General features: G+C 44.8%; 2 protein-coding genes across 2 annotated transcripts in view; both read right to left on the bottom strand.

The window, feature by feature from the left end:
- Positions 1-3438, bottom strand: part of LOC146868384 (F-box only protein 44-like) — a 69150-nt gene extending 65712 nt beyond the window's left edge. Inside the window, exon 1 of the mRNA XM_085609898.1 lies at positions 3180-3438. Within this exon, the coding sequence (XP_085466024.1) occupies positions 3180-3438 (259 nt within the window). The remainder of the gene's footprint in view (positions 1-3179) is intronic.
- Positions 3371-24113, bottom strand: part of LOC146868383 (F-box only protein 44-like) — a 172481-nt gene continuing 151738 nt past the window's right edge. The window contains exon 7 of the mRNA XM_085609897.1: positions 3371-3491. Within this exon, the coding sequence (XP_085466023.1) occupies positions 3462-3491 (30 nt within the window). The 3' untranslated portion in view covers positions 3371-3461. The remainder of the gene's footprint in view (positions 3492-24113) is intronic.

Raw genomic sequence — 24113 nt, 5'->3', positions numbered from 1 at the left:
CAGGATGGCAGCCAAAAAATAAAATAAAAATAAAAAAATTAAACGAAACTTTCTGGTGTGGGAGACAGGTTGGGGCACAGGGTGAGATCAAAGCGGATGCACTCTGGCACAGCAGTGCCTCCATCTCCTGCGCATGCAATGTCCGTGACACAGTGACACCCCTACTCTATGGGGAGAGTATTCTGCATTCCGCCCTTAAACGCTCTCACTTTGAAGTCAACCGAAAGCATATTAAACACCAGGCTCCCTCGAAGACACAGCCTAACGTTTGACCTCAGTCTTTGAATGCACAGTAAACGTGACGAGATAAGAGCAAGATTTACAGGCCTGTTTACAGATAGCGAGCACTCAGAAGGGTACTGTAAATAAGGTTTTAGCATGGGAGGGATGAAATGATCCTGAAGAGCCTAAGCCAGCAAATGAAAAAGCAAGAAAACATGAGTTACAAAGCCAATGGCAAGCAACTGGCAGAATGCATTCCGAGGTCAACTTCTTAAACTCCCCAAGACGTCTTTCCATTCCACACAGCTGAGTGAATATGAAAGACATGTTAGATTAAAAAACTCCCTTTCTAAATCTGAAATGGGCGGGGGGCTCTTCCACACCCCTACTGCATGTGATCCAGAAAAGATTGCAACAGTACTTTTACGATTCAGAAAGAGTTTTCTGAATCATCAAAGGACTTTAGTACATAAAGAAAAGCCCTTTTGTGATTGCAAACCCTGTAATTTTGTGAATCTCAGTGTTCAAGATTGGAAAATTGCTTTCTACATGAGGTCATCAATGATGAATTCAGAAGGTTTGCACTTTAGTTGGAGAGGACAAGAACTGATATATAATAAAGGCCAAATGTCTAATCTTTATTTAAGTCTGTGAAATCAAAATGTACAAGTATATACTAAATTGCCCATTGTGTGGTCAATCCAGAGAGAGGGAATAGAGTTGCTGCTACATGCATTTTCCAGATCAATCCTAACCAATAAACTGTTAGAAAACTCCAAAGGAAGAGAATGGCATGTATCATACAGTAATTGATGGAGGTCTGCAGTCTAATCATCAGTTGGACCACAATATTTGATAATTTTGGTGACTGGATATCCCAAGGATTAAACAAACACACTCCTTTGAAAAATAAGCATTGGCAAAGCCATTAGGTTATGTCTATGCAAGACCTATTGGCTCTGTTAGATTTTTATTTTATTTTATTAACTATTACAGTGTGGTATGGCCTGTCTTTGTATAGTATGGTATGATATAGCCTATCATTGTATAGTATGGTATGGCCTGTCATTGTATAGTTTGGTATGTTACCGTATTGTATGGCATGTTACGGTCTGTTATTGTTTAGTATGGTATGGCCATTTATTCTATAATATAGTATGGTATGGGCTGTGATTGTATATAATGGTATGGCATGTAATAGTCGATTTTGGCTCAGCCTTATATAGCATGGTATAGTATGTTATGGTATGGCTCATGATTGTATGGTATGGCCTGGCATGTCATTGTATGGTATGGTATGGTATGGGTTATAATTGTATGGTATGGTATGGTATAACCTGTAATTGTACGGTATAGTATGGTATGGTCTGGCCTGTCAATTTATGGTATGTATGGCACAAACTACTTTCTGTGCCTACCGTGTTAGCGCGGACACGAGGCACAGGAGAAGAAACAAACAGTAGCACTTACTGCGTTAATACAAAAGGCAAACTTGCATATTGACAATAAAGAAAATGCTTTTAAACATAAAATAATTCAGTGGTTATTCTGTTGCCCTGGAGGATATTAAACCAACATTGTAGTAAAGACTGCATTTGGAAAACAAACACAGTGTCAGCACGGAGAAGAGGCACAGCAGATAAAAAAGCATGAAGTGCCACAAAGTGCTTTCTGTGGCCACAGTGTCAGAGCGGAGAAGAGGCGCTGCAGAGAAAAACATTCATTTGCACGAACTGCTTTAATAAAAGGGTAACATCAACATTGAAAAGAATGAAAATGCTTTTAAGCATTAAATATGCCCTGGCTACAGACCAGCTCTGGAAGCTTTAAACGCAACGTTGTAGAAAAGAGTGCATCTGGAAAACAAACAAAGTGCTTTTAAACATTAAATACGTCAGTCGCTGCAGTGTTGCCCTGGATCTTTTACAGAAGCATGTAGCTGCAGTGTCAAAGTGCTTCAGTCTGAGTCCGAGCAGAGGAAGGACACTAGTAAAGACACTAATCAGTAGTTGGTCCATGAGCCATCAAAACGACTAACAAGAAGAGAGAAAGTTAGTGCCATGGTGATTGCAAGGTGAACACTTGGTGAATGAGGGAGTGCAGCGTACAAGTGAGGGGTGAAGGGTGCAAGTGGGTATATCAGGGTGCATGGGGAGAGCGATCAGGATGAAAGAGGGAGTGCAGAGTTCAAATTATAGGTGCAAGAGGGAGCAAACTTCCCTTCATGAACAGAACGGTCGGTGTAGTACAGGCCTCAATCTTGCATTTTGCTCTTGACAAACTGGTTCTAAGCGGGCAGAGGCAAGCGTACCATTTTTTTGCGCTCTTTACCCTTTGCCTTCCAACTACCCTTTTTCAAAATCTTTGCCTTGAATTTAGCAGCACCCGTGCAGGTAAGAGCGGTGGGGCCGGGTTGGGGGGTGGATTTCGACAGACAGCCACAAAGGAAAATAAAATATTTATTTAATTTTCCCTTGTGGTCGTCTGTCAAATACCCCCAAACCGGCCTCACCGCTCTTACCTGCACGGGCCGCTCCTGCTTGTATTACTCTTTTTCTCACTTCCTTACCAGGATTTGAACACATTGTCATAAGATATGGCTTATGGCATTCCTCCTTGGATTCCCGAAGTCTGGCTTAGGTTTTTGGGCCAACTTGGTTCCTAATTCTTTTTTAATTGTTCACTAAACTGGATATATATGTAATGTACTATGTCACACAAGGACATAGTATGTGTTATAATAAGTGCAGTGCAATAGACTCACCTCTCATCTTTCTTTGGTCTAAAGTCTGGATGGCAACACTTTCTCTTTCTGAAAAGCCAAGTTATCTTGATACCCAAAAACCTCAAGCAGAAACCAACACTTAGTCAAAATATAAATTTAAATGATATTTTACCAAGCCCTCACTCAACCCATTATTCTCTGGAGAGACCTGGCCCACTTTAAGGACACCAACCTTCTCCACAGGGATTCCGTATTAAATTTTTCTTCAGCTTGAAGAGGATGTAAAATTTCTTCCACTCATCAGGATTCTGTATGACCCAATTGGGAAGAAACCCCTCCAACTTGCACTTCCTTTTCCAAAGAGTGGACAGGTCAATCAAGTCTCTCCAGTTGCAGCAAACCAGTTTGCAGCAACGGATCAAGTCCATGCCGGGAACACGGCACAGCACCTCCACCAGGACATCTTCAGGAAGATCGTTGATACTGCTCATTGTAGCGGCTGCTGGAATATCTCTCACAGGAGTAGTCCTGGAAGCGACTCAGTCTGGAAAATGAAGACAATTAACAATGTCAGCCCAGGGGTCTACACTGGGTCAACCGCAGTCCTCTCCCGTTTTCTAAATTTCATCCTTTCGTCATTACTTATTATTCAAGGGATAAAACAGAGCAAGGTTGACGAAACCAGAGTCTAGTCTAGAAGGGAATCCTAAGAGATCTTTTGTATACCACATACTCCCAGATGCTGGGCCATTTGTGCCTGGTGTTCAGGTGAACCACAAACCTGCTCTTAGCAACCTTTGCATATGGCTCACTCTGAGATTTGTTTACTAGTGGGGGCTGTTATTAAAGTGATCTTACAGCGCTGATACAGGCAATACGTTTGCTCACAATTTTAAAATGTGCAGATTCCAGCAATGCAAATGGATCACTGACAGAATATCGAAACCAAAAATATTGTGTGGATAGAATATCGTATCAAAAATGTCTAGAATCAAATTATTAAGAAGATAAGTGCAAATAGGTAAGTAAAGCTGAACTATTCTTTGCTCCACATTTACGTACCTTGAAGGTATATATCATCAAGGTATATATATGTGGAGTTATATATCGTAAAACTTTGAGTACCTATAGAAACTTACTTTCACGATATTTAGTATCACAATATTTTTGGTTCCGATATTCTGTCTAATCACCCAGATTTATATATATAAAACACCCTCTAGCTTGTTTAGACATTTGAAATAAATCCACATGCACATTTTTAGACATGTATTAATGACAAATGAAGCTGAATGTTGCTCCTCAAATTATAACCGTCCCCAGACTGCTGAAACTTTGAGGACTAAAAGTTAATGATCCCAGATATGTTCAGGGAGCTGTCATATTTAAGAAATTCCAGGCTGGTTTCCCAATGAACCCAAAGTTACAATTTCTTCGGGACATTTACACAGGTCACTCTGTTCCCGGGACATACCAATTGCCTTCACAAGATCCAGTCCTCAAATAATATTGCAATGGAAGCAAAACAGTAATATCCTGCACACTCATGATCATATTTCATATATAATAATGCATATAAACTTAAAAACGAAAGCCATCTTAAGCATATTTTAGCAATACAGTCAATTCAATATAGAGACAATTAATTAAACATGCTCCAGGTGTCAACACTATAAATACACTGTACATTTACTGCTGTAAGAGGTATATTTTAACCAGAACAGAACATAACAAACCACATAAAATAAGATAAAATAACATAACACAAATAAAGCCAATTTAAATGTAATTCTTCCATGTTAAACACAGTTACCGTATTAGCATTCTCCCACTTGGAACATCCACTGGGCTTTAAACATGCTCACTTCCCTTACTCAAATGATTTTGGCCTTCTTGAAAGCTGACCCTACTTTGGCAAGAAAAAAAACAAATATCTACAGTTGCCGAAGAGCTTCATAAGCTATCCCTCGAAGTCAGAGGTACGTCCTAATCAGTCATTCTAACCTTCAAAGCTATTCAAATGAAGAAATACCATAGGATTCAACACTTCTGACCCTACTCCCACTTTGATGTTAGTGTGTTATTGCCATCCCTCCCCTCTCACCCTACTATGATATTGTGTTTTTGATTATTTCTGCATTTATACATTGAGGGCCTCATTTACTAAAAAATGACGCAGTGCTACACAGCAAGCCATTTTGCTGCACCGAGCTTTGTTATTTTAAAAGCACATGGATGAGTCGTGTTAACAACAATACAATGCATCCGTGTGCTTTCCCCTGCGCTGGTGCACATTTGGCTGCCATGCACCAGCACAGGCACCCTTACGTCATGTTGCAAGGGTGCCTGCAAAATAGGAATAATTGTTGTTGTGCAAGAGGGACACCTTTCTGCACAAAAACAATAATTGATGGCATTTTTACGCATAGTAGTGTGCTGCACAATGCAACACGCTTAGAAGGGGAAAAACAAGGAGAAATACAAGTATTTCTCCTCACTGCGCCACTCCTACGCCTCCCCTAGGGAGGCAAAGGATTCTGACGCATTCTCAGCATTATAAAACGTTGTAAATCTGGGAATGTGTCAGGTTTCGTGGATGTTGTTTGGCAAAACCCACAGCAACATCCATGGATTGCTCCTTTCACACAGAGTAATGCATGAAAGTGCCCTATGTTTACAAGGCCATGAAAAGTCAGGCATGGTGACTTTACTTGGCCTTGTAAATATGGACAAACCCAATAAGCAGCCGGTGCGTTAAAAAAATTGACGTACGGACGGCATGAGGGGCTTGTAAATGAGACCATTAGTCTCAATGTAAACACACCTGCTCGTCTCAATAATCACACACTAGTTACATATTCTATTTACAGCACTACTCCGCCCTCTAGCTCTATACTCACATTTGATAAATATACAAAATAAAAATAAATATAGTTACATAAATCCTCAGATTTACAAGTGTTTAACTCTGGCAGCCAAACAAGGCCCTGATTCACAATGAAATCATGAATCTGTGTATGAGCTGGGCTCATGTGTGCTTTTTACAGCTTGGATCACTATAATGAAGACTGCTTCAACCTTCTCAAAGCGCAATGGCTGATCGGAAACAACTTTTTTATCCAAAAAGAGGTATGCAGGTTAACCCCTTGCATGCCCGCCCCTTTCCCCGCCCAGTGCCGCGCTTAACATTAGCGGGCGGAGTTCATGACGAGCTGGACTCGTCATGGGCACAGCGCCACCGCAGCCCATGACGAGTCCAGCTCGTCATGGGCACTGAAGGGGTTAAAGGACAGCAGGGAAACTAAAAGAGACACTTTGGTGCTAAAGTAGGTCTAGCAAGCAGGGGGCTAGAAAAGGAGAGGTTTTATCATACTCACCATTCATTGATTTAACTTATGGGACTTTGTAGGAAATTACAAATTTTTGCATGGTGGACCCCCAAATTTATGCCTTAACTCTTTTTACTGGCTGTAGAACTCTGTGCATTTTACCCCTGCTAACAAGAGGAAAACTGCCTGTGCTCCTCCTTGTAACATGATAACATTTGTAGGCCGTAATTGTCATATTTAACTTATCTATAAGTCTCGATTATATGGTGAAATGTTTATTCAAGGGCCTATAAGTTAAATGCCACTAGCGGACTGCAACACCTATTGTGCCATCCACTATGTGAGAGTGTAAAATAGGGCTTCAGGCCTACCATTGTAGCCCAGTTAAAACAGTTTCTGAACTGCAATTCGACTTGTCACAAAAAACCCACTTCATGGGCACAATACTTTTTCAAAGATACCTTTTCCCTTCCAAAGCCTCTGAAGGCTAATATGTATTATTTCCAAGTGCAGCCCTCTAACTGCTTAACTCTGAATGAGGTGTGAAATCTGCTCCCAGATAAGGAAACAAAGGCTTGGGAGGTGTTTCTGTTTCTTTGCAGAATGACTATTTGGGCAGTGCCCAGAAACAAACAAATAAATCAATAAATAAATGTATCAACATAATTACCTTCAAAGGGGCCTCCCATGTCACTGGTAGATGGCAGATCACGCCTGCACAGACCCTTTCTTTGCTCCCCCAGTCAATTAGACTCCATTCACAGTAGGGAAGGAGCTGCACTCAGAACTGGTTTGAGGTGACCACAGAGGAATGGTAGATCATTTTTGTGACTACACCTCTGGGGTGGACACACAAGCTGTACACATTTGGAGTAGTGGGGAGAAGGGTGTTTCCATCTTGGATTTAGGTGGAGTGTGGCATTGTGCGATTGTTCGCTTTAGGATATACAGGAAATGCTGCTCCTTCCACGACGAAGCTGTCGTGTCAATTTGTGTTCAACAAGGGCTCTGCAGCGAAGAAGCACTCCACAGCAGGTAGGTTCCAAAACCTCACTTTAATATTGCGTGTGAGGGTGAAGTTTCATCCGTAATTCAATCCTTTTACCCAACGCGTTGCAGAGCTGTGCGCTCTTTCTTCAGGGGTATGAAAGCTTCTGCAGCTATCAACAAGTCTCACATGTGTGCTGTGGAGTGCTTCTTCGCTGCAGAGCCCTTGTTGAACACCAATTGACACGACAGCTTCGTCGTGGAAGGAGCACCACCCAGCTAATGCGGAAGGAGCCGCCGGAGTATGGGGCCGTCTGCACATGAACTTTCAAGCGTGAGATGGCGCAGCAGTGCGACAAACTATTGAAGGTGACGCTTACATGCCGGGGCCCACTGGGGGCTTTAATATCACAGTGAGGTCAAGATAAATCACAGTGACCTTCAAAATCTGGAAGCTATACTCCGCAACTGCGTCGGACAGAATAAAGACCACTGTACCATATGTTTAAAGCTCAGAGAATGCACTTAATTGTTCAATTAAAGCCAAAGAACAAAGGGTCACCATGACATGAAATCATTTGGTCTCTGTGCGAGTATGGCTGGTCACTAGACTTTTGTTGCACAGGCAATGCATTTGCGGACCTCTGCTCTTCTCTGTTATGGCAATTAAGGATGCCATTCCAGAAAGAAACTAAAATGACGGCTGTTCCCAAAACAACGCAAAAGACACACAATTGATGGACGGAATGCAGAACAAATCAAAACATTCACCCCCAGTTAAGAGATCTGGGTTAAATCCATCATTCTTTTGCTCACCATGCCACCCCAGTTTAGACCTGGCCGAATGCAAATCAGTCTTGACCCTGTGCCTAACGGGAACAGTCCAGGTGCAAAAAGTCAATCCATCAATGTATGAGCACAATAAGTTGCAACAGCTTCCAAGAGGAAATCATTGGAACGTTCTGCAAAATTATCTGCCATCCAGTTCAGCACGGGGAAGGAACACACATGCTCCTCGACTACCGGAGCCTCCAGCACCATTCGAGGACAACTGTCGTGCTCTTCAAGATAACTTCTCGCTAAGAATTCATTTGCAGCCGTTCCGATGTCCCAGTTCCCAAGAAGTCCATGTGCTGCTCCACAGGCCATAATCCTGACGCCAGAACAGTCCAACTCATGAGCCACTAAGGGGCTCATTAGCCGATTATAATCCGGGGCAGGAGACACCGAGTTCGACAGGCACAAATCCAGAGCCCATTGGAATGGACAATCTAGGCAATGAAAGACGGGCTGGACACAAGTAAAATAGGGAAACCGGAAGGACAATCCATAAGCTATGCTTAAGGTCGCCAGTGGTAAAGTGCCATAGTATTCAAGCATCCGGTTACGAAGATGGAGCAGCCGGGACATGCTGTCGTGTGACGCAAGTTGTGCATCCATAGCGTAGTACGCAGATCAACAAAAGCACCCCAGCTACGAGGGCGAGAAGCAAAGGGAGACCTCCGAAGACGCTGGAAAAAATAGAATGAAAAAATGCCGTGATCACACCAAAAATAGTTTGAAAGGAGGTCACGAGGCCGGAGCCCACAATTTTAAAAAAACTGAGCCAGGCCACTTGTTGACGAGGCATTAAAGATAGTCTAAATCAGGGTCCCAAAATGAAGTGGGAGATCAGTATTTAAAAGCGCTTGCACCTCTGTGCACGTATTTGCTACGTGAAGGACAAATGTTTCCGTGGACGAAGTCAACGCGACTTCTTTTTGAGACAATAGACCCCTTATTCTGCTCATCTTATTGAAATCTGCTTTCAAGGTTGGAATGGAAGGCCAGATGGAAACATCGAGCCGTCCATGCGGGGGTGGAAAAAGGACGTTATTACAGCAAACTACTCTCTGTGATACATTCACTATGTAGGGAATTCCCACTAGCATCCCACAGCAAGGTTCGTTATTTAACAGCAAATAACTACCATTAGCAAGCAGCGTAAAAGACGCGGTTATAACTGGCACCGAGATCCCTTTCAGGACGCAAGCTAAATTAGGAGCGTGCACATTACATGCACCATGCAATTGAATGTGCCTACACATAACAGAGTGATCCGGAGTGGAAGTGCACTCTTCACCTTTTAAGTATACCTCTTTTCCGTCTCTCACACATCTATACGTGAATGGGAGTGACCAAACTTCGCGCAGGAAGGCAGAACCAAGTTTTTCATATCTGCCAAGGGCATAATGTTTCATGCACGAACTGAACTTAAACAGAGGGAACGGTAATGTGATCAACCCATGTATAAGCCACACAGCGGAATTTAATTCAGCAACAGAGAAAGGTATAGGTTCTAACTTTTCAATGTGTAGTAACGAATAAGTCGCATCTTTCATGGACATGAACTGTTGTTTTGCGTTTAAATTAAAAGGAAAGAACAACGATGAAGTATTCATGTAATCCCAAGGGACTTTCCCAGCCTTTAACGTCTGCAATGTCCATGCAAACTGCATAATAGAATGCAATTGATTCTGATCATGATACAAAACAGACAAATCATCCTGCACAATATCTACCACAGATGAAACAATATTATCTAAGGTATAAATTCTGGAAGACAGGGTGTTAATGCTATTATCTATGACAGCCAATACATTTTCCATATTGGCTTGATCAATAGCAAGTAATCTGGATGCAGGCTCAATTTGTGACATCTTCCAAACTTCGTTATAAACAGCATATACCCATCTTTTGGACCTGCCTACTGCAGGACCCTTAACAAAATCATTCAAATCTATTTTGTCGTTTACTCGTGCTAAATGAATTTTAACAGATGCCAAGGTGGAATGTTGCAGCCAGGATTGGCATAACTTCCCTACTGAGTAGGTAGTTACAGTGTGAGAAGACTCAAAACGGGGGTCTACACGAATTTGTGTACACCCCGGTGCCAAATCCAGAAACCGATGTTGACAGGAATCCGAACTCATTTGCCACACCATCCACCCTTCCGGATTCAATTCAGAAATATTGAAGGATGTGTTGGAAATGTATGACTGCAACGTAGCAAGGGACAGATCCGTATCATTACCCCAATTTGGATAAGCACCCAGACCCGCAATGGAGGGACAATTTAATTTTTTAGAAGTAGCCAATCCAAAACAGGTGGTCTGAAAAATGGACCAATTTAAAAATAACATGTTATTTGGGATAAGACAGGCACGATGCAAAGCTTCTGTTCCCTGTACCTGCCACGGTTTAGAACCACAAACCGATTTAAGATCGATAGTAGCTTTCCACAGATCATATCCTCCAATTGCCAACTCGTCCATAAAGGACATGGAATACAACAATTTGGTGTGTGTCTGTCTAACTTTAGAAGCAAACTCAGGCGCAACCTTAAAATAAAAAGAGGCTGGATTTGACACACTGAAATCAGAAAAATATGTGAATGTGTCCACTAATGTGGCGGAGCTGCCCAGCCTAGGGGCGGGACAGTGTTCCCATTGTGTAAAATTTACAAAATTTCTAAACGTATTTGCTTTGTGTAGGAAATGTGTGCTATAATGTTGATAACAGAATTGCTCATCATAATTAGCAGTATCTAAATACAAATCCTCAGCATCAAATGCAGCATAATATTTCAAATCAGAAAACAGTGCTTCTATGGCCTGAACATCCCAGTCATCCGAGTGGACGTTCTGCTTAACAACATCACACATAGAAACACGAAATACATTTGGCACATTGATTACTTCAGTGGGGCCATGAATTTGAAATTTTACAGCATCCCAAGCGATCCCATCATGTACAGGCCAGGCAGTAATGTTCACATAAGTCTGGTCCCTTTTCATGATATGTGATGAGGAGTGGGGGGGGCCAAAGTTCCATCAATAAGTCGAATTGTAGATCTTTCTTTCAGGTAATGTCCATTGATAAGTTTAAAAAACACTACCACAAAGCCAATGGACATAAACAAAAAAAAACATATGAGCACCAGCCAAATGTAAGTCCAAGGGGGAATCAAAAAATGTGTTTTGAACCAGGCCACAAAAATCGAAACTTTGGACGGGGCAATGGAAGTCAATGAATTAGAGTCAACTGAGTATCGTGACTGGGTAACTGTGGTGGATTGTAAAACAGGCAATGGAACATCTGCAGGATAAGCATACTCAATATCTTCAGGTAGACCACCAGGCGTCGGTGGCAATAAAGGACAAGTAACTGTATGCATCTCGACGGCAACATCAGGCAAGGTGTTAGAAGCTGGAGCCACAACAGAATTTCTCAGCATCGAAGGGCAAGAAACTGCCGGTGTCATACTAAGAAGAATCGGCCACTCGCTGTAGCTTGACATTGTCAATAGAGATGTACCTGTTATCCTTTCGACCAGGAAGTGGAGGTAAAATGACTGTTCTTGTACACTGTACTCCAAGCACTGGAACTGGTGCACGATAAGAGGGGCCGAACTCCTTCTTGTTCTCCACCTTCTCACGGACCAGATCAGCAACTCGAGGTAGCCAGCCGACTACCGGAATCTGAAGCGCAGCATCAGATGAGGAGGGTACGTGTTCCTTCGCTAGACTGTCTCTGGCTTCTTGAAGATTCTGCAATACAGCACAGTGATCATCTACGTAAAAGGGTGCGGCCGACGCCGCCATGTCTAGACCATCAAGGTCCTGGACAAACATTCGTATGCTAAAGAGCATCATGTATGGGGTCCGCCCACCCAGAGACCTTCTAGGGAGATTATTAAGTGCACGTTGCACGTCATATAAGTGGGCTAGCCAGTTCCGGCCAGTACCTAAAATCCTGGCTGTCAAAGATTGCTTTAAGTCACTGTTCATTCGCTCCACGACACTATTACCCTCAGGTCGGTATGGAGATGAAAATTTGACTTTGACCCCCAAATTTCTCATGGCATCTTTGTACGCCTTAGAGGCGAACGCAGGGCCCTGATCAGAATGAAAGGTACCACATGCAAAATTTCCAACAAAGACACGCAAATCCTTTAAGACAGTACGGGCATCAGCACTCCTTTGTGGCCACACCCACAGAAAACGTGTGCACGAATCCACTGCAACCAAGATGTATTTGTACGCAGTATCAGAGGTAAATGGACCGCAATGATCCAAATAAACACAACCTAGTGGTTTATTGGATATGTACAACTGAGTTTGTGGTGGGCGCGCCTCAGGTGAAGGTTTTATCTGCTGGCAAATGTCACAATTAAGAACATAAGCTCGGGCTTGTTTATATAAACCGCACCACCAGTAACGTTGTTGCAACAGAGATACAGTAGCTGCAACGCCGGCATGCGCGGACGCCATGCCCTCGTGAGCTGCTAATATCAAAGATGGTCTGCCGTCCGCATTGGGAATCAATCTGTCACCAACGTCATTAATCCTCACTAATGGGACGTTATCAGGACTTAAGCGATAATGGTAACGAGAAGGGAAACCTCTAGGAAATTTCGTTCCCTTCTCTGTAGCAGCAATAGCTGCCAAGTTGTCATCATCGATCTTACTTTTGGATCTTGTAACTGCTGCTACTAAGTATGTTGCCACTGCTGTTTTTGCTGCCTCGTCAGCCAGGCTGTTGCCGACAGCATGGACACCAACTCGTTGGTGACCAAGAGTGTGAATAACATTCACGAGGGGCAGATGTTCTTTAAGTTCTGCCACTCGAACCCAAAGCGTTTTATGCTTAATCGTGCTCCCTTTGGAATCATGGTAGTCATTCTGAGGCCAAAAATGTAGATTGTCGTTGTAAGATTGGACACAATAAAATGAGTCACTCACTATAAGAGTAGTGACTCGGGCATCAGCAAACTCTAGTGCAAGCACCAGAGCACGAAGCTCTGCCAACTGTGCGGTACAATCACCCAATGACTACGTATGGACGACATCGGAAACAAGCATCCTAGGACCGGTTTCGGGGTTTCACCCCTCATCAGCCAGGATAGCTTGATTCCAGTGGCACAGTGAGCCCAGGACCCACGTCTGGCCATACCTGGCGCACTTAGGGCGAGAAAGCAAAAGACACACAATTGATGGACGGAATGCAGAACAAATAAAAACATTCACCCAGAGTCAAGGGATCTGGGTTAAATCCATCATTCTTTTGTTCACCATGCCACCCCAGTTTAGACCTGACCATATGCAAATCAGTCTTGAACCTGTGCTTCATGGGAACAGTCCAGTCCAAACTACCAAGCCAGATCCTCCCTGGACCAGAAACAAGCATCCTAGGACCGGTTTCGGGGTTTCACCCCTCATCAGCCAGGATAGCCTGATTCTAGTGGCACAGTGAGCCCAGGACCCACGTCTGGGCATACCTGGGGCACTTAGGGTGAGAAAGCAAAAGACACACAATTGATGGACGTAATTCAGAACAAATAAAAACATTCACCCCCAGTCAAGGGATCTGGGTTAAATCCATCATTATTTTGCTCACCATGCCACCCCAGTTTAGACCTGACCATATGCAAATCAGTCTTGACCCTGTGCCTCATGGGAACAGTCCAGTCCAAACTACCAAGCCAGATCCTCCCTGGACCGGAAACAAGCATATCCTAGGACCGGTTTCGGGGTTTCACCCCTCATCAGCCAGGATAGCTTGATTCTAGTGGCAGAGTGAGCCCAGGACCCACGTCTGGGCATACCTGGTGCACTTAGGGCGAGAAAGCAAAAGACACACAATTGATGGACCGAATGCAGAACAAATCAAACCATTCACCCCCAGTCAAGAGATCTGGGTTAAATCCATCATTCTTTTGCTCACCATGCAATCCCAGTTTAGACCTGGCCATATGCAAATCAGTCTTGACCCTGTGCCTCATGGGAACAGTCCAGTCCGAACTGCCAAGCCAGATCTTCCCTGGACCGGAAACAAACATCCTAGGACCGGTTTCGGGGTTTCACCCCTCATCATCCAGGATAGCTTGATTATAGTGGCACAGTGAGCCCAAGACCCACATCTGGGCATACCTGGGGCACTTAGGGCGAGAAAGCAAAAGACACACAATTGATTGACCGAATGCCGAACAAATCAAACCATTCACCCCCAGTCAACAGATCTGGGTTAAATCCATCATTCTTTTGCTCACCATGCCAACCCCAGTTTAGACCTGGCCATATGCAAATCAGTCTTGACCCTGTGCCTCATGGGAACAGTTCAGTCCGAACTGCCAAGTCAGATCCTCCCTGGACCGGAAACAAGCATCCTAGGACCGGTGTCAGGGTTTCATCCCTCATCAGCCAGGATAGCTTGATTCCAGTGACACAGTGAGCCCAGGACCCACGTCTGGGAATACCTGGTCCATTTAGGGCGAGAAAGCAAAAGACACACAATTGATGGACGGAATGCAGAACATATCAAACCATTCACCTCCAGTCAAGAGATCTTGGTTAAATCCATCATTCTTTTGCTCACCATGCCACCCCAGTTTAGACCTGGCTATAAGCAAACCAGTCTTGACCCTGTGCCTCATGAACAGTCATGCCTGAACTGCCAAGCCAGGTCCTCCCTGGACTGGAAACAAGCATCCTAGGAATGGTTTCGGGGTTTCTTCCCTCTTCAGCCAGGATAGCTTGATTCCAGTGGCACAGTGAGCCCAGGACCCACGTCTGGGCATACCTGGCGCACTTAGGGCGAGAAAGCAAAAGACACACAATTGATGGACGGAATGCAGAACAAATCAAACCATTCACCCCCAGTCAAGAGATCTGGGTTAAATCCATCATTCTTTTGCTCACCATGCCACCCCAGTTTAGACCTGGCTATATGCAAATCAGTCTTGACCCTGTGCCTCATGGGAACAGTCCAGTCCGAACTGCCAAGCCAGGTCCTCCCTGGACCGGAAACAAGCATCCTATGACCGGTTCCCGGAATTCACCCCTCATCAGCCAAGATAGCTTCATTCCAGTGGCACAGCGAGCCCAGGGCCAACGTCTGGGCACACCTGGCGCACTTAGGGCAGTTGTTAAAGGAGTTCGGAAACATTAATGGAATTGGCAGGGGCGACTTTGATGGAGTAGGTTTGGGCACTAAATGTTTTATGTTAATTCCACTGGCAGGAAAGGTTTTTAGCGTTGATAGACTAAGGAATGGACTCTTCAAAGCACAATGGATCATTAGAGATCAGATGATTCTAACCTGGGGAGGATGGTGGTATGGGGTGCAGAATGGAGAATGGTGATTGGTAAAAGAAAGATTGAGAGACATGGACAAAAGTTAAAAAGAGGAACAATAGGAAGAGATTGTGAGATGACTGTAGGACAGTTTAGAAGATAGACACATTGGACTTGGTTGTGTGTGGTGCTTGGGGCTGTTTGGTTACAGGGAGATGAAAGTGCTGGGGGAGGATGGGAAATGTATGCTGTATCAGTGAGGTGGGTCATTTTAGTTGTAATGATTGTTGCCAAGGGTATGTTAAGTGAAGACTTGTTCTCTTTAAGTGGCCTTTCATACTGATATCTGAATATTTCCAGTTTAGGTGGTTACCAGAGCCTCTGCAATTGTCCAAGGGGACAAATATCACCTGTATTTGTCCTATACAAGACAGGTGAAACTATGTGGCCAAACACACTTTCAGATGCTGGGTGAAAAATCAGCCCTGCATTCACAGTGACCCTCAAGATGCAGTCAGATGAAAGCTGCGCTGCTATAAATGCTGAAGGACCATTTTAAATATTGCTTTCCTTTGTGAGATGTATATAATATTGTAAACAGAAATGTCTCAATTCCTATTCTTCACATTTTGGTAACATTTCTAAGTTTCTTTTATTATCAAATAAGCAATTTAACTAGATCCTCGTTTACTTTTGGGTGAGAAATGTTAGTCTGCACCCTTTGGCTCCCAGCCTGGCTAACCGCCACATCCTCGTCTAATGCAAAGGTCCTCAAACTGTGGGGCGTGCCCCCTGGGGGTCCCTGGCTGCATTCCCAGAGAGGTGCAAACGGCTCTGCAAGTGCTAATAAATGAAGGTGAGATGAAAGCGCTACATTTATCACGTTTCACCCTCCATTGTCTGGGCGCTTACCCCCTCCCTCCTGCTCGCCCTACATTCTCGTGTGCTTGTCCCAACAGCTGCCACCCACCCTCCGTTGTATGTGCGCTCCTTCATCCACTCACGCCTGTCCTCTTCCCACACCTGTGTCTTTCTCGCTCACCTTTCTTCCCTCAGTGTTGCCTCATCCCACTGCCCCGTTTGTTGGAAAGAGGAGTGTTTTGGGCGACAAGGCAACATGGAGGGAGGGAGGGCAGGAGAAAAGGAGGGGAGTGGGGGACAGGACAGGCAAGGAGAGTGGATCGCGGACCGCGGTTAAAAATAATTAAAAAAATAATAATAATCTTACAAAAAAAAGTGCATTAGCACTGGCCGCATCACAATGCTTTTTTACACACATGTCCTTGTGGGATTAAGTGTTGAATCAGTATACACATATATTGCACAAAGTGTGGGTAACAAGATCCCACTGTTTCTCTCAAAAAAGGGTTGAAACCCCTCCTCTTCTCGTTCGCTCACAGTGCAGCCTTGTAAATATTGTCTCCCCATGGTCCCACCTGCACGGGCCGGATGCCACACCTCCCTCCGTTGCATGGGTTTTGTATTCTGCCTTACGATAGGACAGTGGTCGCTCTTGGAACAGCGATAAATGGGATGCAGCGGCCCCCACACTCCTGGCTCCCCGGCGACTGCACCTGTTGCACTAGGGGTAATGATGGCCCTTAAAAAAGCAAACCCCCAGATCTGACCCCATTCCTCAGGGCATCTCTCTGAGGATGCTGTCCGTCCATTTGTAAATTAAACAAGCATTTGTAAGGCCAATAGGTCTTGTCTATGAGAGCTATTGGTTCCTGCAATGATAAAATCGCTGTGATGCAGTCACTACTAATGGTCTTTTTTTCTTAGCATTAGAGCAAGGGTCACCCTTGCTGTGCTGGGTACAGCGCCTAAGCAACATGGGGTGAGAGGTGGGGCTTTTTTTCTTTTTTGAACGGGAGGCCAGCCTCCACAGGGCCTCAGGCCTAGAGTTGACAGCCCAGTGTGGTGGACAGAGGAGGCAAGGCTGCAGGTGCAGTGGCACCAGGGCCCAGCGGTCTAAGGTGCCAACTAAGCCCCAATTATTGTTGTGCTATTGTGCATTCTTGCTTGCATTAGGGCCCAGGGCACCCTTGCTGTGCCAGTGTTGCTTTGGGCCTCACAGCAACGGGCAAAGAAAAGGGAAAACAGAAGATGAGGCGACACCTTAGCTTGGGCTCAGGCAGATGGTGGGGAGGGAGTAGGGCAAGATAGGGGCCCATGTTCTTAACAACAGGCAGGCAGAGCCATTTCACAAGGTAGTAGCTATCACTGGTGAAGCAGGTGCAGTGGCACTGGGGCTCAAGGATGTGAGAGACCCGCTATACCACAGTTATTACTGTCTTAGTTTAAAAATGGGGAATTCGGTTTAATGTTTCCTTGCTAGCATTAGGGTCGGCGGGGCCCTTGCTGCACGGGAGGGGGGGGGGGCAACATGTGGGAGCGAATCATTTCCTGTTTCAAGATTGGCGTGATGATGACCACGCATGGTGGGGAAAGGGTGAAAGAGGCATAGGTGGCAGCCTGCGACTCAGAGCCACAGCCGTCACTAGCGAAACAGGTGCAGCTGCATTGGGACCCCGGAGTGTGAGGGGCTCACATCACCTCAGATACAGGGAAGTCTTTTTTAGTCAGTTTCCTGTTGATTCATTTTCTCCTTTATAAGTCTCACATTTAATATAGATTATTTATGACCTACTAAAAAGCACCCTTGAAATGATCTCAAACTCCACCCCCTTACACTCAGCCCTGCCACTACCACTCCCGCAACCCTTGCCATAAGTTTTTGAAGTTGGCCCAACGTCAAAACATTTTGCTGAGTGGGGCTCAGAGCACAAGGCTTTAACGAAATCTGCCCTAAAGGGTGCAGGAAGCAATCAGCAGCACTGATTCGCTGTCCCCAGACCCCGGGATCGCTCTGTTCCGGAAAATGACAGAGAATTTCCGTATTTCCATGAAATGCCCTAGAGCTGCCCAATGCCAACGTTGAAAGACGACTACAGAAAGGCAGGAGGGACTGTGGGTCCCTGTCGGTCTCTAGCGCGCCAGCCTGACCTGTCTCCACTGCTGCGGCCATCTCCCGCTGCCTCCGATTCTTGTCGGTGTGTGGCTTTTTCGCAGCACTGAAACATCCTTGTACGCTCACATGACTGACTGTGTGTCAGAGATAACGCTGCCAATGTAAACACCAGGGTTTCACAAATGCAGTCTTCCTGCATTTTCAGTTGGCCGCCTATGCAGTTGTGTTATTTTAAATGCCTTCTCTCTCGGTGGCACCCAAAGACTGCTGTTGCCACTCGTAATAAATATGCCTACCGAATCAAATATGAGTACAGTCTGCCCCCTACCGGCAAACTGGTAGTAATGCAGCAAGTACAGTGGTCACGGGGAATAGGGATCTGAGGGGCCCCCAGGATCTACATTATAGTTGTTTTAACTACCAAGCCAAGGGATTTTTTTGGGGGGACCAGTGGAGGGGATTTGCTTGCATTAGGGGCCATGGGCCCCATGATACGCCATTGCTTTAACCGCCCCCTCATAAACAGCTGTTACTTCAGCATAAACAGACAGAAGGAGCATTGGGCGAACAAAGTTGGAGCTGAAGACAGCAACACCACAGTTGAATTAGAACTTAAGTTGAATTTGCATTTATATAGCGTCTACTACCCCCGATGGGGCATTGATGCGCTTGACGGGCAGCAGACTACCCAGGAGTTATTGGTCAGTCCATTAGTTATTGGGGTTAGTTTTGCAAACTGAAGGAGACCTCTCTATGCATTAGCTTCTTAGTGATAATCAGTGGCTTAGTTGTGATCATTTGAGGGGGCTATGTCAGAAGCAAATGATTGCTTGAATGAATAGATATTGTTATGGTTTCCAAAAGGAGTTGAAAACAGACATGCATGAGATTTACAACAGAAGAGGCAGGTAGAAGGGAACCGAAGGTGCATTTAAAAAGCAGAAGGGGTGGAAGTAAGTAAAAGTTTCATGGAAGGTCAATTTTTCATGCTGGATTTTAAGAAATATTGCAGGTAGAGATTTTTTACATACAATCTGTGATGTAAACCTGTTGAAACCGATTTAAATTCTGCTCTAAATAAATATAGCTTTTACAATCTATCTAGAGGTACTTAGGAGGTGGCACAAATACTTCCAGTACTGAAAAAAGGAAGCCCGGTGCTTGTTGAGACCCCTTTCCAAGTGACTGTCAAGCAGTACAACATTTAAACACATCCTTTACCAATGATTACAATTTGATAACACCACCATCGCCCCACTGTATGCAACACAAGCAATACTTTCAAACCCAGAAAGACCCTTATGTGTACCTACTACAGCAGTATATTCAATAACATAAAGTATTATTCCTGTTTAAGCAAATAATGTTCACTATACATAAACTACAAATATAATATGAAAACATATGCTATGTAAACACCCACCGATTTAAAATCTATCAAGGCAATTGATAACTACATTGCTGCAATCATTAGTAAATTCAGTGCATGTTTGTGACCTATTCAATACCTGATTTGTAAGGTGCTGTACCCTGCGCCCACCTGATGAGCACCCCCACGGAACAGACACCACGTCCTGCAGAATGGCCATGTGTGAGCTCACACCTTGACCCTCCAGCAGAAGTGAGTTGTAAATCTCTTAAAGTACTTTTACACTTATAGTGTATGAATGCCAAGATGTTTACATTTAAATGGAAATAACACTCTCTTTTCAGTACATGTGGCACTAGGTGACTACAAGATATATTATTCTTTCATTGATTAGTCCCTTCAATATATATTCTTTAATTCCCTTGGACATACATCCCTCAGATTGTCTTGGGTAAGGACAGTCAGAAGGCATTTCAGTTTTGAAAATCACCACCCCCTTAACTCACGAGAAACTGAAAGTCAATCCCACCTTGTATCCATTGACACATGAGTTATCAGCTGGACTGTATATGGTCAAAGAGAGGAAGGCATAAGGAGACTTTACAGTGCAGCCAGGAAGTTGATGGTGGAGATTCTTTCAATAAGAGTTGGCTTCAACCCACTTTAATATTTTTTTGGAACAGTCCACTTTAGTCTAAATGAATAATGGTCAGTGTCTCTGTGGACCAAATGCTAAAAGCAGAAATTGTCCATGTTTTATTTGTTTTATATCTCTTTGCAAAATTTGTTTGTGTCAGTTTTTACGCTACACAGTTTTTTAATCAGACAGAGGCAATACATTTTTAACAGTTCTAATGACACATTTTTTATAATGTTGAAGTAATTGTATCAACAATTGTCATTTTTATTATGTATGTAATTGCATAAGACTGTATATTAAATCTTTTTAAACTGAAACTGATACCCATTATCAATATGTATCTACGGATACAGGAGTTATCATCTTGACTGCAGAAGTTTTAAGACAGGACGTCAATAAGTTAAGAGAGAAGACTTTGCAGTATTGGCAGGTCCTTAATTTTTGACTACACCTCCACTTGCTCATCAGTCACAATATGTTGCGAATGAAGAATACAACATATGGGTGCCAGTCAGAAAATTTATAAGATTTTCAGATATGGTGAAAATTGCAGAAAGATTTATGAACCGATTAGATGACTTGTCTAGTATTTAGGACAGGGAAGAGTAGGCAAAGCATATTCTTAGGAGAGTAACACCTGGGATCTCTTCCACCAATAGATTTATGACCCACATCCATCAGAGTACCAGGACAAGAAGAAGATACTAGTCAAGAATGCCAAAGAGGTGGCTGTATCTGATAGAGACATCTAGCCGCAGATACCTTATCTTAGAATCATCCCAGGCGTCAGGCTGGATCCGGAAACCTTTCCAGCAATACCCTTGCGCGTCAGTAGAGGGTTTCGAGCGACTGCAACAACGTCGTCTCGGATGTGACGTCAACGGAGTCCATGTAAGCCCTCCCCCGACATGCTAACGTCAGTTCGTCCTGCAGTTTTCGGCATACTTGCTGTTTTTTCATCGACGGAGCAGTGTGCCTTTATTCATGTCCTTTGGGTTCATGCCTTGTGGGTCCTTTGGTCGACATATATCCGCCATAGATCAACTCTCAATTTGCATGTGGTGTCTGGGTGAGCACCATGACTCCGACGAGTGCGACTCTTGTCAACAGCTCCGACCGAAAGCGCACATGGAACGTCACATGAAGCTTGTGACAGCACAGATGTCACAGTCTTCGTAGTTTGCTTGGCCTCGGTCCTCTAAGCATTCTAGGCACCGACCGTGCATCTGCTCTAGGAGCAATTGCTGTGGTCATAATTCACCCTCGACATCCAAAGGTAAGTCTCGGCGCCTGTGGTCGAAGTCACTGCGACACCCGCCTTCGTCACCTACCGCTGTTGTCCGCTCTTCTGTTGAAATGCCGAGGCATGAGTCCGCCCGCATCTACCCACCTATCCTGGGGCTGGGGCGTCTCTCGCCCAGATGAGATAATATTCTCAATCTCTCCTTTCTGTTCTTGGGTTGTCACCTTCCTCTGGAGTGCCCTTGGGCCCAACAGAAGTGCATGACATTGTGCCTGTGACTTCGCTGGTGGGTTTTCCCTTAGCCTCAGGTCAGCCTCTGGTGTCTGACACCTCAGTGGCACCAGTGCACAGCTCAATGCGGCTCCCACCTTCGGCTCCCACGTCTGGTCTACCGACTCCAATGTCGGCATCGTGCTCTTGTCTGCCAGCTCTGATGGTGGTGCTATTGACGACGATCAGCGGTCCATCCAACAATGAGGCATCGTCTTCTCGGAGTCGACTGGCTTTGGTTATGGGGTCGGATGCAATGCCGATGGAGCCAACCATCTCAGACTCCCATCCTATGTTTTTTTCTTCCTGAGGACCATAGTTGTGGCAGTACTATGGAAGGTGTGGTGTGTCCTCCTCCAATTCCAGACACAGTACCACCCCCATACCACCTGGCTGATTAATTGACTTGGGTGACGCTAGTGGCTTGGAATCTTCACCAGCCTCCAGGCTCCTCCTGGTTTGGCTACGGAGACGAGTTCTGTGCTGGCGGACATGCTCAATCAAGTTTCTATTGCCCTAGATTTACACCTTCCTTCGGAGGAATTGTCAACAGACCCCTTAACTGGTGTTCTACACCCTCACCAGGCTAATACTGAGCTTGAACTCCCTTATAGTGACTGTCTTTTCGACATCATGTTGGGTGCTTGGACTAAAGCCAAAACAGGGCTCCCTATGGATCACTCAATTTCTCACAGGCATCACCCGCCCTGGAGGATCCCTCCTATCTACTTAGACATCCCTCTACTAAAAGCTTTGTGGTTCAGGCTGCTTTAGCCATGCAGAATATATTTTTTTCCCGTCACTTCGGAGACGGAGGCCAGACAATTTGACGCTTGTGACAGGTGTATTTCCTCATTTAGCACTGCTCTGCGCTCTCTGGACACTTCTTGTGTGCGCGCCTACCTCTCCTAAGCCTTGTGGGACTCTGTGGAGCACCTCTTGCCCTCCCTTACGAAGAAAGCCCAGAATGCTCTTGTTCCCCTGGTACAAGATGGGCAGCAACTGCCACTCTAAGCATCCACTATGGTATGGATACTACCGATTCCGTTGGTTGGGCTATGGCCTCTTTCATTGCTCTACGTCGGTGCCCATGGTTGTGAACTTCCAGGATTTCAGAGGCAGTGCAGGCAGCGTTGATCGATGTGCTTTTTGATGGCACCTTCATTTTTGGTGCGCACGCTGACTCTGCTTTATGCCGGTTCAGGAATAGTCATGGTGGTACAGTCCGAACTCTGTTGTTGTACTAAGCATTGTTTTCCCTTGTTTTGACTTTTTCTGCTTTCCTAGGGTGGAGATCTTCTCTCTCCTCCAGGGAAACACCCAGTGTGGTGTTCCTGCTTTCTGCAGATACTTTTTGTCTTGTTTATGCTGTCGGTGACAGGTTTTGTTTCCAGCAATCTGGAACTTATCTTGTTTTGCGGTCTCCTGGAAGTCTGTTCTTTGGCTTCTTTTGCAGCTTGACGTTTCCTGCCCGAGTACTGACTATGTGACGGGAAATCGGTTTATGTTGTGCGGTTGCACTGTAGCCTTGTTCCCTGTTTTCACATGCCTTGGAGGTCTTTTTGTGAGCTACTTATGCACTTTGTAAACCTTATAGGGACTTCACCTTCCTCTTTTCTCTGCCCTTATGTCCATATGGGCTATGCTGATGCTGCAGACAGGCAACCTCTTTGGTCTGATTTGCTTTCCTTTCCATCTTCGACCCTTTTCGGTGTGACCCTCTTCTCTGCTTTGTTTTACTCTCTGGAACAGATGGTTTTCTCATGTTACGTTCCTATTGGTTCAGGCCTGGGGTGCACAACTCCAGTCTTCTAGTGCTCCTGGGACTGTTCGTCCCCAGCAGTCTGGTATTCTTGTGCCTGTTTTATACATATCTGCCATTGCCCTGTGGGGTGTCTGCTGTTCTTTTCGGTTCTCTTCACCTGGGACACAGGTCCCCTTGATTGTTGGATCCTTACCTGGTATCCTTCTTTCACAAAAGACTGGTGTTCCCTTTCTTTCCTGTATCTTTCCTCCCTCCTCTTCCTCCTTTGTTGCGTCCCTTTTCTTATAGGAAAGGATGCATTTCACCCCCTTTTCTAGATGGGAGTATTTCATTAATTTTTCTTGGGCATATCCTACCTTTTCTCACATTTCCAAGAAGCATTGGTCAGGTTTCTTACCTGCTCCTCCTGCTTCCGTAAGTTGGACACTGTGTGCTTGTCATATCCAACTATCTGTTGAACTTAGTTTCTGCCAGC

Source organism: Triturus cristatus, chromosome 1_2, assembly GCF_964204655.1.
Source record: "Triturus cristatus chromosome 1_2, aTriCri1.1, whole genome shotgun sequence".
Lineage (NCBI taxonomy): Eukaryota > Metazoa > Chordata > Amphibia > Caudata > Salamandridae > Triturus > Triturus cristatus.
The sequence above is the reverse complement of the archived record's forward strand: the minus strand, read 5'-3'. Positions and strand labels throughout refer to the sequence as shown.